An 18,389-nucleotide genomic window follows, 5' to 3' on the forward strand; every position below is an offset into this window, starting at 1 on the left:
GAAGATTTTGATGTCCTGCCGGACATGAGACTGTGCGTTTGACGTTGCAGTTCTCATGGCACAAAGCTAGCAAGCCGGCAGGTTCCACATGCAGAGATGCCACAGGGTCTGCTTGAAAAAAACGGAACTGGGTCTGCTTGAAAAAAAAACGGAACGGCTGCTTGAAAAAAACGGAACTTTTTTGTGTGAAAAAGCCACTCCGTGTCCAACACAAAGTCCCCGTTGTCATCTTTATCTTGTAGCCAAGCCAAGTTCGGTTTATTTTTTAATTTTGCTTCTATGGCCTTTAAAGCTGTCGGTTCGTTCAATCACTTTGACTTTTTCCATATTGTAATATTTAGGCTTCTGCCTACCCGAATTTCCAACGTAATATTCGACACGAAACGTGCATGATTCCACAACACTGCTGTCGGTGTACATGATCCTTGCATGCACTACGCGATGCACTCAACGAAAACATGGTTGGTACCCGCATTTTTTGTATTCACATATATCACTGCGATCGGAAACCACCGATAGCTGAAATGATAGACTTGATTTCCAGGCTGAATGCTACGTGTGCTAAGCACACAACATGCCCGCACGCGGTGAAGCACGCGCGAGGCGCCGTTGTATACTGCGTGCAAGTACGTTGCTTATATTGCATGCAGGCTCGGCAACAACATACACAAAGACTGTTTTTAAGACTACTTCAACGAACGACGTTGTGCCATGCGTGTGCCTAAATGTACTAAATCGAGGAAAAAATCAATGCATTTCCGCAGTTTTTCTTCTCTTTTTCTGGTTAATTTGACGGCCGGAAAACCGGAATTTTGTGAGATTTTTTTAAAAAACCGGAATTCCGGTTAAAACCAGAAAAGTGGCATCTCTGCACATGCGCACAAAGAACGCAATGGGCTATCACCCTTAGTGTGTGACATGCATTTTTTTGTCCAGACACGTGGCCGTCCTAGACCAATAAAATTACAGTATCCAAGCACACGATATAACAATCAAGTTTATATCACATTTATTCTATAATTTATAGTTTATTTTAGACTAACAAAATGCATGAAGAGTTTAACATGTTGAGGGCACCATTATTAATACACTTCATCAATAAACAGAGTTCACTGGACAACAATAAATACGTTTAAAAGTTATCTTTCTTTTAGCGTGAATCGAAAGATGTTCTTTTACATGTTGAACATGCTATTTTTGCACATCTGTAAATAAATACTGATTCACGTGAGATATTTTTTCATCCCCAATAATTTGTTGCGTTTTTTAAAAATCAAATTCGAAGTGAATTTATCGCGCGACACAATATGACCCATACGTACATGTATTTCACCCAGAAATTGTTCCTTAAAGCTATAGTCCCATCATTTGTAATTAGTGCATTTTGTTCGTTTGAAGCAACAAAAGTGTTCAAATTCTAATGAAGGATACTGAACAACTTACTTGATGAAGTTTCAGCTCAGCTTCAGCTTCATATTCCGAGAAAAACAGCATTCTAGGATCTCAATTTAAAATCAAAAGTTGCTTAATCATGTTTCGAATTGTTTTGAATTGCAGCTTTACGCGATGTTGCGCACTGATCCAACGAATTATAGCAACCGCGCGCGCGCCTGTGCGTCGTTCCAATGCTTGTGCGCGCTGCGCCGAATAACAAAACGAACAACTAATTAAAATTTTCCTACGGTGCTTCTTAAGAAGCACCGTTGGAAATGCCTTCTTTCGTTGATTTCTTCAAAATGAGAGCTTGCCAGAAAGATTTATTTCACAGGGAGTTTAGTCCCCTTACAATCTTTCAACCAGTATGTTTTTCAACCATAATTACGCCGGTTACTTTTTTGGATAGCTGCAAATGATGGACTCGGGCTTTAACTGATTGGTTGTAGAGAGATTGACAAAAAAATTATGCGACAGATTTGTGCTAAAAGCATGCAACTTGGGCATTACAAATTCAAAATACATTTACATGTATACATGTCTCCAACAAGATCACTTATGACTCGAGGCATGTTGGGAGTGACATGAAGTTTCAACACACACACGGAGCCAAATCTCGCTGATTAAAACCATATGTCGTCATTATTCTGCCGTTGGCGGCGTCGACGCTGACGTACCTCTCCCCGTGTAGACTGGTCGGGGGCTTGCGTGGGCTCGTACACAGAATCGTCGGGAGTAGGCAGATGAAGTGAATGCATTGCACTGTCGAGGTTTGTGGAGTCGGCCTGTTCCTGCGGGGGATCAACGCGGTTGGTGGTGGGTGGCTGTCGCGGCTGTGCGTATCGCCCCGGGCGGGTCTCGGGGGCTGAGCTCACCCTGTGGTGCCTGATTGGTAGCCCCTGGGGGTGAGCTCTGGTGCTGGTCGCGCCGAGTCGTCTTGCGCCGGGCAGCGGGTTCTGCGCAATGTCCAGATCGGCGTGGGTGTTGCGTCCATTTCTGCTAACCTGCCGCTGTGGTCGCGATCTCAGCCGCGACCCACGCCACTGCGCATCATTTTCATCCTCATCATCTGTTCCCTCGTAATCGTCATCGGCGTCGTACTGATCTAAAGGCTCTCTGCTCGGATCCTCATGCGCATGATCTCTTCCTACCCCTGCCGACCGTGACTTGGTACGACCCGGTCCACCAGCTGGCACAGATTTCAGGCCTGTACCACTTTCCTTTGGGGGTGCCCCATCAGCTGCTGCCGTCTCATCTTTCCCAGGGTCAGAAGCCTGCTGATCCTCTACAGTTGCTGCTGCACCTTCGGGCCGGGCAGCGATCTTCAGTCCCGCAATGCCCTTCTTCGGGGCGCTGACCAAATCCCGTTTGATCCGACGTCGACGTGAGGGGTCGTTCCTCCTCATCTGTACCATATTGTCCAAGTCGATGACGTACATGTACCCAGCGACCAGCAGCTCAAACGTCCGTTTCTTGGCGTTGTAGTTCTCTTCCAGTTCCACGTTAGTCCGCTCGTCGTACTGCCACCATCCGTTTCGACCCTCGTAAAACCACGAATAGTGTTCCGTCTCGGCGTCAAGATCCAGTCCTTTGCCACACACATCCTTCTTGCTGACGAGAGTTGGATTGGTGAAGAATTCAACAGGAATCCCTTGTCTGCAGAGGGCGCACCGACTGCTCTGGTTAGCAGCCCCTTTGACACAGAGGAAGCAGAAGATGTGACTGCATGGCAGTTTGACTGGATGGATGCAGGTCTGGAGGCACACTGGACACTCAGGAATTTCACCGGGTGAAATGTCACCTTTGTTGACAGCATCTGCTGAATCTGGAACAAAAAAAGTACAAAAACAAGATTATGTTTTGAATACTAATTGGGCAAGCCTCGGTATGTTGCTTGGTTCATGGGTAGCACTAGCACTAGCACTTTTTGTAGCAGTAAAAAATGAATGAAAAGTTGATAGCCCATCCACATACACGGTCTTCGCAAGCCAATCATCACAGTATGCAGCTGTTTGGTGCATGATTTCACACCCTGTCGATACCCCCCCCCCCCTTACATACATCATTACACGACCATTGTGATATTTCAGAAGGCCATACTAGGCCTATTACATAGTATTAGTTCAACATTACATTGTGCTTGTGTGTACATGTTATTTGTCATGTTTGTCAATGTCATGTTTGTAAACATCATCATACATGATTTTGTCATAATCACAATGTGTTGCAAATCTACTGCCCACAAACTCACCAGTGACTGTGTTCTCTTTCTTCAATGATGGAGCTGAGGAGCTTCTCTTGGGTGACCTTTCGGCCATCGTCCTTGGCAAACAAATGTAAACCAAGGAAGAAAAAATAATAATTTAAGAAGAGCTGTCTCGTCTTGGTGAGTACAACAACCAGCTAGAGAACTAAACATTCGATTCAACTCCGCGGTATTGTCGATTAGAAGCTATCGAAGCTTAAAAAAAGAGAATCGATAGCGTGGAATCGATTACTTTGCTAGCTCGAAAAGTACGTCTTTGAACTTGCAAAATATTATGAATTATATTTTCCAACTGACTGGCAATGATCGTACTTACAGAAAAATCCCTCATGTTTTTGTTAAATCTGTTAATTTTTGAGCGCCAGTTTAATATCAATTTTAAAGATGTAGGCTACTGTCTATGCTATTTTTTTAGTTCCACTCCAAACAAATTATTCCAATTTGCTGATTTTTCATCAGTACAAAAAAACCCCTCACTTTTGAATGAGACTTCGACCGAAAATAAAATCGTCCTTTTTAAAGCTCTTTTTAAGAACTTTTATTTTACAAATTTCACTTTATTTTCTACCCGACAGTAGTTCAGCTCTTCAGATGGATTTTTTTTTTTGTATTTTCGAATCTCAAAAGTAGTCCAAAATATTTTTTTTCAAAGGGTATTATATGCCAACGAATTGTTAAAAGTAATTTTTCGTAAAAACAAAACATTAAGCATATTAATATAGAGAGAAGAAAATATCGAATTTGTTAAAGGTTTTCGATACCAACCATTCCGATGTCAATTTGGTATCGATAACTAGGCTCCATGTACATGTACTTCGACATCTCCACAACTACGCACAACGAAATAGTTCTCAGATGTCTTTACTTTTTTGGATTATAATTTTTACAGCTGCCTTTGCAAGTCAAAAACCGGTTTAGAATATTTCCCTATTAAGAAAATATTCCGAGAAAGAGAAATTATGGGCATTTAGTTGCTACTGGAGATTCGATGGATTAATACGCACTGTGAAGCGTCGGAACTGCCGCCTGCATTGTGGGATTCCCCTACTTCCGGTAGTACATGCGGGAAAAGATGGCGGAATACGATCTTACGTCGAAAATTGGCCAGTATTTGGACCGGCATTTGGTCTTCCCCTTGCTGGAATTCCTGTCGGTAAAAGAGGTAGGTTCTTTTTAAATAATACCTTGTTTTTAGATCAATTGATTAATTCAGTTGTTGTGAACGATTATTAAAATAAAGGACCGGAGTTTACTACCGTATGTTGACCATGCGCGCGCGCGGACAGTAATGCAATTGCAATTTGGAATGTCGGACACTTCGCCCCATTTCCACGTCGCCCCATGTCACTTCGCCCCTAACCACTTCGCCCCATCCCCACTTCGCCCCATTCCCACATCGCCCCATCCCCACTTCGCCCCATTCCCACTTCGCCCCATTCCCACTTCGCCCCATCCCCACTTCGCCCCATCCCCACTTCGCCCCAGCCGTTACATGTAAAAAAAAAAAAAATTCTCATCTATTTTTTTGGCTTAAAAAAAACAATTTCAATAGATTCACTAATTGCTAACCAACGGAAAGAATTAGCCCATCACCAAATGAACAATTCATAACCAACCTCTCAAGCTAGGCTCTCCCCTACCGAGAAGCTTGAAGTAAAAGACCCAACTTTGTTCCCAACCCCGGCGGCTATACCAACCCGTCTCCCACTTATCTGAGAACGACAATACCTTTGACCATGGAGGAATAAGAACACCCTAATTTCACTCTTGGAGGAACCAATCTCATCAATGAAGTTGTAAGTGTCACATATCAGACAAATTTTGACGGAACATTTTCCTCAAGGCAGTGAGTTCCTTTTAACTCACTGACCCATACCTACATGCATGTACGGGATTCTTTTGAATCCAGCGGCTGATGATTGTATTCACAAGCCAATAGGAGAGGCGTCTCTGAATGGGATAGAGCCATCATTTCTCTCATCTGTGTCTCGAGCACCTCATCAGAGCGTTTGTATTTTTCCTGAGTTTCTAGAAACTCAGGAAAAATACAAACGCTCTGATGAGGTGCTCGAATTGGGAGCATTTATTATCTGGGGTCTTTGGCAGTTTATTTGGTCTGCACCCCTAGCCTTCACCTTTTTCATACTACATGGGGCGAAGTGGGGATGGGGCGAAGTGGGGATGGGGCGAAGCGGGGATGGGGCGAAGTGGGGATGGGGCGAGGCGGAGATGGGGCGATGTGGGGATGGGGCGAAGTGGGGATGGGGCGAAGTGGTTAGGGGCGAAGTGACATGGGGCGACGTGGAAATGGGGCGAAGCGTCCGACACCCGCAATTTGCATTGCACATGCAGCTTTAAGAGTTCGTTGACCAGTTTCCAGACAACTGATGTCATGGATGTTAAAAATCGTGGATGTTAAAATACCGGATTATTTCCATTATTGAGGAAAAAATGGAAATAATTGGGGAAATTAATACATGAATGATCTGGCGCTTAATTGTCATGATTGTTGTTGACTTTTGGGTTGATTTTTTACAACTTAAAAAAAAAATAGGAAAAAACATGAACAATATTGCAACCTGACGCACTTTTTGTCTACGCAGAGGCTATCGTTACGGCAGCCGTAACGCATTTCCCATTTTCTATCGTTACGGTAGACTGCAACTTTTATAAAAACATGAGAGGAAAATATAAAATTAGAAGGAAAAAAGTGAATTTGAACGTTATGAAATTCGGACTTTATTTCCCTTTTAAAAAAAATCCTCCAAAGCCTCAGGTTAAAAAAGAAAAAAATTCGCGTGCAAAACTGAGATGCGAACCCGCAACCTCGCGGTGCAAAATCCTACCCTCTATCGACTGAGCTGTCGCACTGCTCGCTAAAACATGGGGAAACAAATAATTATATACCTGCGTGTGTATCAAAAAAGTATCGTAGAGGGCGCTAAACAACGGCTGCCGTAACGATAGCCACTTCGTTTAATTTTGTAGAAAGAGGGCAGGGCTTTGATATACATGTATGAGGGGTTAAAGACGACGATGACAAAACAGAAAATATATTAAAAATTTTAAAAAGCAAGATGGCGAACTGCAAAAAAAGGTAGAAAAGTCACATTTTCTTTGAAAGTGCTTTCAAAATTACAACTAGGCCTAACATGAGTTTATCTGAAGAAACAAGACTGCTTTAGCCTGCAAAAGTCTCTTTGGAACTGGACAGTCATCTGCAAAAGTCAGTTTTGAACAGAACTCGTAAAAATAGAGGTGTCCTAAATTACCAGTTTTATTGCAACTTCAAGAATTCGTTGGCCAGTTTCCGGAAAAACTTAATTGTCCTTGGGGCATTTGATCTTGAGACGAACTTAGATGAAATTTATACCCCAGCATATTTCTACAAAATATTTATTTTATTGCTTTATTTATTGGTTTATTTCATAAAAAATCATATTGCAGCCAACTGCTGAATTACACGAAATTTACAGCATTGGGGGCCTAATTCGCCTGTAGACTTCATAGCCAGCTAGGAAATTGGCGTCAGGACACGACACGTACATTCATTCAGAACTTTTCATGACTGTTTGTGGGTTGGTTTTCTCTTTGCAGATCTATCATGAAAGGGACATGCTTGAAGGCAAGTTGAATCTGTTGAGCAACACAAAAATGGTAGGTTAAAAAAAGTGGACCCCTGAATTTCTGGAATGACCCATAACCATTTGTTCAATTGTTTCACCCGAGATGCAAGATTTCATGTGCATTGTGCAAATTAATTAGCGAAGACTTTCTTGCATCCTGCAAATTATTTTAACTTAATTGTCACCTTGTTCCAAATAAGAAAAGACATACGTTCATCTGTTTCAGTTCTGATTTCACGGGTTTGAATTGTTCGTAGTGCATTTCAGTGACCTTGCTCCTACTTAAAGGTAGAGTAGAGCGGTTGTCATTTGTTTTCGTTTGAAGCAACAAAAGTGCTCAAAATCTGAAGGCGGGTGCTGAACAAATAAGTTTGAGCTCTGTGAATGATGAATATTCCGAAGAAAACAATATTCTAGGATCTCTATTTCATTTCCAAAGTTCCCGAGTCATATTTTGATTTGCGCTGGAAAGCAGCATCCGGAACACGATCTCATTCAGCCGACTGGAGCTGTGCGATCTCACGCACTGTACCGTCGAATAATAGCAACTGCTCGCACATGTGCGCTGTATCAACGCTTGTGCGCGACCACTCACAGATTCGCCCAATTACAACCAACCACTAACGGAAATTTCCAAAAATGCGCCACTTGACCCGTCTTTGGAAATGACCTTCTTTTATCTCAAAATGACAGCATGCCAGAAGGTATAATTTCATAGGGAGTTTTAATAATGCCATTACTATCTTTAAACCAAGAAGGCCACTTAACAATAATTTGGTCAGTTACTTTTTGGGTAGCTGCAAATGACCTACTCCACCTTTAAAAGTGAGAGCTTTTTGCCTTGTAACAGATAGTTTTTATGTCTTTCATTCTGAAACCTCTGCCCTGTACTGCCTTTCACATTGCACTGATTGATTGATTGATTGATTTTGATTGATTTATTGATTGATTAAATCCATGTAGGTGGACTACATCATGGATGTCTACCGAAGCTTACATCCTGACAAGGAGGTCCCCCCTGGTAAGTTGTGTCCCCCCCCCAAACTCAACAAGCTCCGCCCCCTTCAGGCATGCAACGGATCCTCAGATCCGCTGATTTCCTCGTTTTTTACTTGTCATGAATGTCATCACAAAGTCTTGAGTGGTTTGGAATTTCCTCATATTTTTCTAAATTCCCAGTTGCATGCCTGCCCCCTTTTACTCTCCCCCACCCCCTCCCCAACCCACCCCTCCCTCCCCAACCCACCCCCTCCCTCCCCCCTAAAAAGTTGTGCATCCACAGCACACACACATATTTGATCATCCACTGACCAGCAATTTTCCGATTTAAATAATTATTTGGAAAATGTGAGCAGTCTCAAGAAGATGAAGAAAAAGTCCATGAAATTTTTTTTGATCTGATTTCTTTGACATTCAGGTGTATGGCTATGGCTCACAATAAAACTGATATACAGCCTGAGACAGATGCCTATTTCGTTATGCTGCTGCGGCTGCTGTCTATGAAGGCTATGGCTGTTGTTGTAAAGTCAAGTCTGTCATGAGCCAATATGGCCCATCAGGCCAGCGTTTATCTCCGGTTTCCTTGGCATGAAACGACAGAGAATATTTCTGATCCCCCTGGTTAGGATGCCAGTCCATCGTAGGTTACTCCCCTGCTATTGCCAGTACCGATTTGTACTCCTGGGTGGAGAGAGGCAAGTGGGGGTGAAGTGGCTTGCCCAAGGACACAACCTACTTCCAGCAGCTGGATTCGAACCCCTGACCCTCTGATCAGAGTCGTGAACTGTAACCACTTAGCCACACTCCCGCTGGCTGCTGGCTGACCATAAAACTCCTCATTGACCTTCAGTCCACGAATAAAAACTGTCAAATTTCATTGATTTTTTTACTTCTGTTCTCAGACATGTACGACAAGCGCACCGTTGTCGTCGAAGAGATGAAGAAGCTGATGAACCAGACCAAGCCCATCCTTGAAATCTTCTCTGAAGAAGAGGTCATCTCCAAAATCCAGGAAACGCGGGACGGCCGCATTCTCTTCGACTACATGGCTACAAACCACGGGGTAAATAAAAAACAGAAAGGGACACAAAAAGTGTCGACATTTGAGTGGTAGCGAATGCCAGTGGGTGGTTGCGAGTTTCAGGAACTCGCCTCGTGGGAGAGGGAATACTCGCAAGCACTTGTTGGCACTCACAGCTGGCAGGGGGCGCTCACAGTTGCTTGCCGGGTTTTGGACATGTTCAAAACTTGGTGAGGTCCGCACGTACTGGCAGGATACTCGCAAGGTCACTCGCTAGTATTGAGCGATGTGGCGCAGAACGCAGCAGTGCGTTTACAACCAGTCGGTGCTTTATCAACCGTTTAAAGCCACCCATGTGACAGGCTCTCAACCAATAGGAATGGTATATCGACCAATAGGAATGGTATATACAGGGTGTTTCAATAAAAAGGAAACCCATCTTCAAAGAATGAGTATGGACAGACGATATGTTTACTGGCTATAAAACTGGTATCATCTGAAAGCGTAATCTCTATGCTTTTCAATGATACTATGTTTAGGTTTTCTGAGTCATGCATCACTGAGCATCATTGTCTTGAAAACTGGATGCAAAAATGCAGTTGGTTTACTTTCATAAAAAAAATAACACTGGGCACGGTGTGCCTATTGTTACCGAAATGTCTGTGAAATGGTTTGCATGTTAATCCTCAGGAAAATGGCACACTGTTTTGAACGTGGCTTGGTCAAAACGAGAAATTCATGACAAACAATAAAATCCAGTTTTGAAACCAACCCGACTTGTTTTTTGGTTTCTTTTTATGCACTCGTGTCTTCTTCTTGAATACTTATTCTCATGCACACCATGCCCATTGTGTTTGACATGAAAGTGAACCAACTGCAATTTTGCATCAAAATCTCATGACAGTGGCGCTCACTGATGCATGACCCTGGAAATGTAAACAAGGTATCATTGAAAAGCATAGAGATTACGCTTTCAGATGATAACAGTTTTATAGCCAGTAAACATTTAGTCTGTCCATACTGGTTCTTCAAAGTTGGGTTTCCTTTTTATTGAAACACCCTGCATAAATGCAAACAGCTTAGTGATTTTTCATCGTTCTTGAACTCGCCACCAGTAGTGAATTGTCTTTTTTGTTGTCGTTCTTTCTTTCAGTTCCGTCAGGACATGTTGGACACACTGTACAAATTTGCCAAGTTCAAGTATGAGTGCGGAGACTACAGCACAGCGGCTCAGTACTTGTATTTCTTCAGAGTATTGGTGAGCTTATATGTCAATTTTAAATTAAAGTTTAAAAAATTGCTTCGGATCCAAAAATTGTCGTTTCATATTTTGAATTGCACCCTGTTAGGATAAAACCCCTTTAACCCTAACGTACCTGAATCCATCAAAATCCACACCCCTGTTTTGGAGGATTTCGGCAGATTCAGGATACCTCCATATTGAAAAAGTTGGGGGATTTTGATGGATTCAGGACATGAAGCCCAGCGGTACTGCAGGATTTTGATGGATTCAGGATACCTCCATATTGAGCAGTTGGAGGACTTTGATGGATTCAGGATCTCAACAGATTTACTCCTGGCTTACTGGTGGATTATGATGGACTCACTGGCCGCCAGATTTTTTTTGCATGGCAAAATTGATGGATTTTGGCGGATTCAGGATACTTTCTAGTAAATATACCGAAGGGGTTAGAGTTAAATCGGATTTTCGTTCAGCCAGTTAGTGTATGTGAAGTCGAGGTCACAATGGATGGGTTGTCCTGGCAGTTTGAAGAGTTTGACTGATATTGTCAATTTTTTTTTAAACAACATTTAATGATGGTTTTCTTCCAAATGATTTCAGACAGAATAATTCAAGAAGTATTTTGGACTAGTCCTGTCCTCACTCTGAGTAAGGTTTTCCTCACTAAATGGGTAGGATAATTTTGGGGTAGTTACCATTGTTCATACTTCCCTTTTTTTAAACCTTAAGGGTGCGTTCGAGCGTGCTACTCGTGTTAACACGAGTATACTCCTGAGCGCACGAACGGCAGGAGTACGACCCGCGGGTTAGCAAGAGTATGCTCTCCGTCATTCCGGGAGTACACTCTCGCACTGAGAGTAATGCGCACGCAGCATTTTCCTGCACTCGGGAGTAGCAAGAGTAACATGCTCGAATGCACCCTAAGGGTTCCACTACAGTTTTAACCTTAGTTTTTTGATAAGTAAGTTTTTGAGAACCTGGGAGAATTCTTGAAGAGTGAAGATGAAGGAGGTCGTGTTTTTTGTTTTCTTCATCTGAACAGATCTCGCAGAACGACAAGAATGCAATGCCGGCTCTGTGGGGCAAACTTGCCTCGGAGATCCTGAAGCAAGACTGGGACCAGGCACTGGAGGACCTCAACCAGCTACAGGAAGTCATCGATTCTAATGTGAGTGGGTCAAGTTGGGTTGGGTTTGGCTGGCTGGCCTGGCCTGGGCTGGACTGGGTTGGGTTGGGCTGGGCTGGGCTGGGTTGGGCTGGGCTGGGTTGGGTTGGGTTGGGTTGGGCTGGGCTGGGCTGGGTTGGGTTGGGCTGGGTTGGGTTGGGTTGGGCTGGGTTGGGTTGGGCTGGGTTGGGTTGGGTGGGATAGGATGGGATGGGATAGGGTTAGGTGGGATGGGCTGGCTTGGGTTGGGTCAGGTCGGGTTGAACTGGGCTGGTGATTGGTAAGGTTGGGGTTTGGTTGGCCTGGGCTTGGCTGCATTTACTTGGCTTGGGTGCGTTTTGGTGGGCTTGGCTGAGCAGGGCTGAGGTTGGTGGGGTTGGTCTAGGTTGGGTTGGGATGATCTGAATTGGGCTTGGCTAGGCTACATGTAGGTTGGGCTGGGATGGAATGGGTTGGGTTGGATTGAGGTGGGTTGGGTTTTGTTGGGTTTGGTTTGGTTGGGGCTGGACGGGATGAGATTGGTTTGGTTTGGTTAAGGGGTTGGGTGCGGTCGGGCTGGGTAAGGTGGGATGCGATGGGGTTAGGTGGGATGGGTTGGCTTGTGTTAGCTTGGGTTGGGTCGGATTGGGTTGAGCTGGGCTGGGGATGGGCAAGGTTGGGTTGGGCTGGGCTTGGCTGCATTTTACTTGGCTTGAGTGTGTTTTGCTGGGCTTGGCTGAGCAGGGCTGAGCGTGGTTGGGTTGGGCTTGGCTAGGCTACATGTAGGCTGGGTGGGGCTGGGTTTGGGCTGGGTTGGACGTGGCTGAACTAGGTTAGCTGGGTTGGGCTGAGTTGAACAGGTCAGAACTGAGCCATATGGCGTGGGGTTTACCAGTGTACCATGACTTAGTGTGCTCTCTTCTTTTTACTTCTGCAGACCTTTGTCACACCACTGCAGTCATTACAGCAGAGGACGTGGCTGATCCATTGGAGTCTCTTTGTGTACTTCAATCACCCACAAGGGAGAGATTTCATCATCGACAAGTTCCTCTACCAACCAGCGTTAGTCAGATTTTACTATCATAATTTGCCCGTTATGACTACTGTATTTTAAGCTATTTTCTGAGACTGAGACCACTTGTAGAAAAAAATCACCAGAGATTATCTTTTTTGGCATGCTCAGTTGTTGTGTGGTTAAGACATCTACACTAGTAAACGCATGGTTTTTAGTTCGAGTCTCTCCCAACGCCTATGTAAGCCTGGGTGGATTTTCACACAGGCTTTCAGAAGCGCTGAAGAGTAATGATCATTAAAATCAAAGTTGGTTGATATCAGTTTTCTTTTTTTTAAATTTTTTTCTTCATATTGGCAGGTACTTGAACGCGATTCAAACCACGTGTCCGCACATCCTGCGATATCTCACCACAGCTGTCATCACCAACAAGAACAGACGGCGGCAAGTCTTGAAAGACCTGGTCAAAGTCATCCAACAGGTTAGTCCAAAAAAGAGTTGTTGAAAAGGTTGGGGGTTTTTTGGTTGCTGAAGTTGACATGGCTTTTTGGGAGTGTGGCCTAGTGGTTAGAGTTTGCGACTCATGATCAGAGAATCAGGGGTTTGAAATTCCTGCTGCTTGGTCATATGTTGTGTCCTTGGGCAAGCCGGAGATGAAATCTGGCCTGATGGGTCATGTAGGCTTGTGACAGACAGTCCAAGAGCTAGCGGGAAAAGACCACACAAGCTTGCTCGGGTGGGACTGGAACCCACAACCTCCAGGGCCAGCCAGCCAGTTCAAAAGTGGCTTACAAATCGTTGATAAGTTGATAACTTTGTTGCATCAAACAGGAGACAAACAAAGTTTTCTGGAAGTTCTTTTTGATCAGTCACAGACAGTCGGAAATTCAATCCACCTCCCCTCCTAGAACTTATACTCGGGCTAGTCACCAACAGTCGCAGTATATTTCTTGTAGGCACCGTGACTAGTCAAACCCCGTCAACAGACTGAAGTCAAGTAACTGGCAGGCACAGCTGGCTTATCAATCACCTACAGTCAAAGCATAGCTGTATCAAGTTACATAAACGGTCACAGCCAGTCAATCCTGCTTTATGTAGGCAGGGAGTACTTGAATGTTAAAATCAGTCACTGGATTTATTTCGACTGCTGGGATGGCTTTCTTGAATTAGCCAGCCAGATAGGGAGGATTAAATTAAAGATGTAGTCCATCATTTGTAATTTGTGCATTTTGTTTGTTTGAAGCAACAAAAGTGTTCAAAATCTAATGAAGGATACTAAACAACTAACCTGATGAAGTTTCAGCTCAGCTTCAGCTGTATATTCCGAGAAAAACAGCATTCTAGGATCTCAATTTCAAATAAAAAGTTGCTGAATCATGTTTTGAATTGTTGCTATACGCGATGTCACGCACTGATCCGACGAATTATAGCAACTGCGCGCGCCTGTGCGTCGTGCAATACTAATTTAAATTTTCCAACGGTGCGTCTTAAGACGCACCGTTGGAAAGGCCTTCTTTCATTGATTACTTCAAAATGATAGCTTGCCAGAAAGATTAATTTCACAGTGCACTTACTATCTTTCAACCAAGTATGTTTTTCAACAATAATACGCCAGCTACTTTTTCGGATGGCTGCAAATGATGGACTATAGCTTTAAGCCATACTCAAGTCTTTTGTCCTCTTTGACTTATGTTTTCTAGGAGTCGTACACGTACAGAGACCCCATCACAGAGTTTGTGGAGGACCTCTACGTCAACTTTAACTTTGACGGAGCGCAGCAGAAGCTTCGAGACTGTGAAACGGTGAGTTTTGACTTCAGATTTCTTTTCTTTTTCCCAGCTTCTCTTGCTGCAGTGTTACAACTGATAATGTAGTTAAACCAACGGATAACGTGTCACCAACCAAATTGACCGATATTGTATCACTAACCGATAATGTAACAAAAATTGACCGAAAATGTACTACATTGTCAGTTTATTGTTGTTACATTATCGGTCCTAACAAACCGATCATGTAAAAAAAATTACCGATAGTGCAGTAACGTTACTACACTATCGGTCAATTTCGTTACATTATCAGTTAGTCATAAAATATCGGTCAATTTGTGTGACATTATCGGTTGGTGATACGTTAGGCCCCCAAAAAAGTGACGCGTTTTGTTTTTTTTCTTTTACCTGATTTTTTTGCTTCAAATGTCGGCTGATGACTGCAAATGGTGCCCGACTAAACTTAGTGCAAATATATGGGAGTCCAGAGAGGCCACATAAAGCTTATTCTCGACCACAACCCAATCTAAAAACACGTTAAAATTGTGCAGCAGCAGGATTCCAGTCAAACCAGTGAGTTTGGCGGTTTTGAGACATCATCTTTCATTGAAATAAAAACTTTTTCATTTTGCCGACGCGCATGGCTACGGCGACGCGCGCTCATACCAGAAACCGGATACTTTTTTTTTTTGGCCTGATCCGTTGGTTACTACATTATCAGTTGTAACACTGTAGTGATGTTGTGTTCTTTCCATAGTAGAACATTTAAGCATGATAACCAGACGATATCGATTCTTTTCATTGGACGCAGGTTTTGATCAACGATTTCTTCCTGGTGGCCTGTATAGAAGACTTCATCGAGAACGCTCGCATGTTCATCTTTGAGACGTTCTGTCGCATCCACAACTGCATCAGCATCAAGTGAGTCCAGCATGTGGAATATTCATAGTGCCCCAAAATTTAAAGTAAAAAAGTCTGTCACGAGCCTTTGTGGCCCATCGGGCCGGCGTTTATCTCCAGTTTCAGTGGCATAAAACGACTGAGAATATTTCTATTCCCCCTGGACGGGATGCTAGTCCATCGCAGGTTACTCCCCAGCTAATGCCGATACCCATTTATACTCCTCGGTGGAGAGAGGCAAGTGGGGATGAAGTGTCTTGCCCAAGGACACAACATACGGCCAGCAGCTGGATTCGAACCCCTGACCCTCTGATCATGAGTCGCAAACCCGAACCACTAGGCCACACTCCCCCACTAAAATTTAAAGTGCTCCCTAAAAAGAATGTATTCTAGAGATGGGCCATTCTGTAAATTTGGGGTCCACTATTTTTCCTGTCCCTGTTACGTCTGGCATCTGTGGTTGTATAGCTCTCGATGCACTCCTTAATGCAGTCGTCCTCCAAGAGTGTTTATGAATAGCAAACTACCTACCCAACATATCAGAAAAATCGTTTGAAGTCATTATGATACTTGAATGGCAAATTACAAAGTACCAAAGGTAGCAGGGGACAGCAAAAATGTCACACTTGGATCCTAAATTTATAGAATGACTGAGACGTACATTTCCACTGTAAGCAAAATCACGAAATGCATTTTAATAGATATTGGTCAACAATTCAAGCTGAAAAAAAATCTCTGAGTTATTTCCTGCTTTTTTTTCCATTTACCTCCTCTAACAGCATGCTTTCTGATAAGCTGAACATGGTACCAGAAGAGGCAGAGCGCTGGATCGTCAATCTCATCCGTAATGCACACCTGGACGCTAAGATTGACTCCAAGTTGGTGAGTAGCAAAACCAACGTTGAATGAGGCATAGCTCAATTTCAGCTGCTGTGCCAACCAGGGATGTAGTCGAGTCCATCGCAAGTCCCTGCAAGTCCATCACAAGTCCTCCAGTCCCAATCCAACTCACAAGCTATCCAAATGAGCTTCGACAAAGGCAGTCCCTTGTTATTGTTCATCCACTGCTTCTTGTGAAGGGACTTGTGTTATACTTGTGATGGCCTCAACTACATCCCTACAGCCGATTTCACGAAACTTTGCCCAATGGCATAACTCCACTTGCGCAACAATTTATTGCGTAACTTTTGCGCAACATTTCACGCGGAGCATCATTTCAGTCATGACACATGTCATGAAAGTTTCATAGTGCGTAAGTCAGTGACTTGCGCAACAAATAATGGCGAAACTGGCACAATTATTCTAGGTGGTGTAAGTTGTGGCGTAGTGACTCAAACTATTTTACTAAAATAATAAATAAATAATGCATCTGGCTTATAAGTGAAAATGTAATAAATATGTGATTGATAATAACTCCTAATTAAATAAAATCAGCCCTCACATTTTTCTTATTTTTATCTCAAAGGGTCACGTGGTGATGGGTTCACAAAACGTGTCGCCATACCAACAGGTCATCGAGAAGACCAAAAACCTGATCTACCGGAGCCAGGCACTGGCCAGTAACATCGAGAAGAGAGACGCGTCGAAAAACGCCACTTCAAAACCGGTAGGTTCCTTTACTAATGGCCAGGGAAAACTCTTTTAACAATAGGTTTTGTCATACTCGTTTTATAAGTAGTGGGTTCTTTTTCAAAGATATGTGACGAGACAAAATTTCACGTTGCATACCTTGTGCTCTTCATAAAAAAAATTTTTCAAATGTGTACATTTTGTTTTAACTACACCTTATATAGGGTATACAAGGAATGAACTGGCAAGAGAATTAAATTATTGATTTCTATGACTAAGGGAATAAATGTGTGCTCCGGAGGTTTTTATCACTCGTTTAATACCGCTTAGAGTCTGGGTGCTGATAATTACCCGAGCCGGAGGCGAGGGTAATTATCAGCACCCAGACTCTAAGCGGTATTAAATACCGACCGATAAATACCGACCGAGCACATATTTATTCCCATTCATAAATACCTTATCCGTAAAAAAATATCAAATAATTCGTTCAAAAAATCCCGATTTTGTTCAAAATAATGGAGTGTTCAGCTGGCGAGTAAGACTAGCAAAATAATGGAGTGTTCAGCTGGCGAGTAATATGTAAACAACCCTTTTATGGAGATTGACGTGCACGTAACATGTTCTGCGCGATGTCACGCAGAACGCACCTGGGGCGTTGCGTTTTGAATTTAGAACTATAAAATTCTGACTCGCTTGTAGTGTTGCGCATGCCTATGTGAGGAACGTTCAACCAATGAAACGGTAAGAGATACTGGATTTTTAGGAGTCCACATTTTATTGTGACACTGGAAAAGTGTTTAAGACCAGCTAGCCATGTCTTTATCATCCGTTTAAGACCGGCCACGTGACGGGCTCTCGACCATTAGGAATAGCTAAACTGTCTGAGGTATTTATGAATAGTAAGTAAACACTGATTTTTCTTCGACTAAACTTTTCTTCTTTAATTTACCAGCAACAACAAGCAGGGAGTTCGATGTGGGGAGCTGACATGTAACGGCCGTTTACTGCACTCTCAAAAGACCACCGGAGCATCCCACAGTACAACTGATGTCAGCAACCGTTTGCTGCAGTGGCTGCAGGCAAGACTTTTGTCCTCACGTCAAACATGAAACAGTCACAGACTGGAATGGTTCATCTGTAGTTGTATGCTGCAAGGTTCTCCGTACACTATTTCTCCCCACTTCTACTTTTGTAGCCAATCAGCAAATGGCTAAGATAATAATAATAATAAGAGCAGGCATTTATATAGCGCTCTTCCGCCGCAACAGGGTATCAAAGTGCTTTACAATTATTATTTTCCCTGTTTCAGCGGACAAACACTCCTGAAACCTTCTCAGCTCCCTGGGGAGTATACAGCTCGATGCTGCCTGTTGGGCGCAAGGGAGCTAAATCAACCACAATTACCATCT

The 18,389-nt window shown here is 43.3% G+C and overlaps 2 protein-coding genes across 3 annotated transcripts; one reads left to right on the forward strand and one right to left on the reverse strand.

The window, feature by feature from the left end:
* Positions 1 to 1,794: 1,794 nt before the first annotated feature.
* Positions 1,795 to 3,840, reverse strand: LOC119728938 (E3 ubiquitin-protein ligase rnf146-like). Its single transcript, XM_038201386.1, has 2 exons — positions 3,686 to 3,840; positions 1,795 to 3,259 (listed from the first exon to the last, which is right to left on the reverse strand). The coding sequence occupies exons 1-2, from the start codon at positions 3,750 to 3,752 to the stop codon at positions 2,058 to 2,060; spliced, it is 1,269 nt and encodes a 422-aa protein (XP_038057314.1). The 5' UTR covers positions 3,753 to 3,840; the 3' UTR covers positions 1,795 to 2,057.
* Positions 3,841 to 4,725: 885 nt separating this feature from the next.
* LOC119728939 (eukaryotic translation initiation factor 3 subunit E-A-like) lies at positions 4,726 to 18,134 on the forward strand. Of its 2 annotated transcripts, none has more exons than XM_038201387.1 (13): positions 4,726 to 4,862; positions 7,298 to 7,357; positions 8,290 to 8,347; positions 9,228 to 9,388; positions 10,500 to 10,604; positions 11,632 to 11,757; positions 12,671 to 12,795; positions 13,106 to 13,226; positions 14,446 to 14,547; positions 15,323 to 15,432; positions 16,191 to 16,293; positions 16,877 to 17,017; positions 17,933 to 18,134. In XM_038201387.1, the coding sequence occupies exons 1-13, from the start codon at positions 4,761 to 4,763 to the stop codon at positions 17,972 to 17,974; spliced, it is 1,356 nt and encodes a 451-aa protein (XP_038057315.1). In that variant the 5' UTR covers positions 4,726 to 4,760; the 3' UTR covers positions 17,975 to 18,134. The 2 variants fall into 2 exon arrangements, with proteins under 2 accessions (XP_038057315.1, XP_038057316.1); XM_038201388.1 differs by having other exon boundaries at positions 17,936 to 18,134.
* The last annotated feature ends 255 nt before the right edge of the window (positions 18,135 to 18,389 follow it).

The sequence above is a fragment of the Patiria miniata genome, unplaced genomic scaffold (assembly GCF_015706575.1).
Source record: "Patiria miniata isolate m_02_andy unplaced genomic scaffold, ASM1570657v1 HiC_scaffold_20, whole genome shotgun sequence".
In the NCBI taxonomy this organism is placed as follows: domain Eukaryota; kingdom Metazoa; phylum Echinodermata; class Asteroidea; order Valvatida; family Asterinidae; genus Patiria; species Patiria miniata.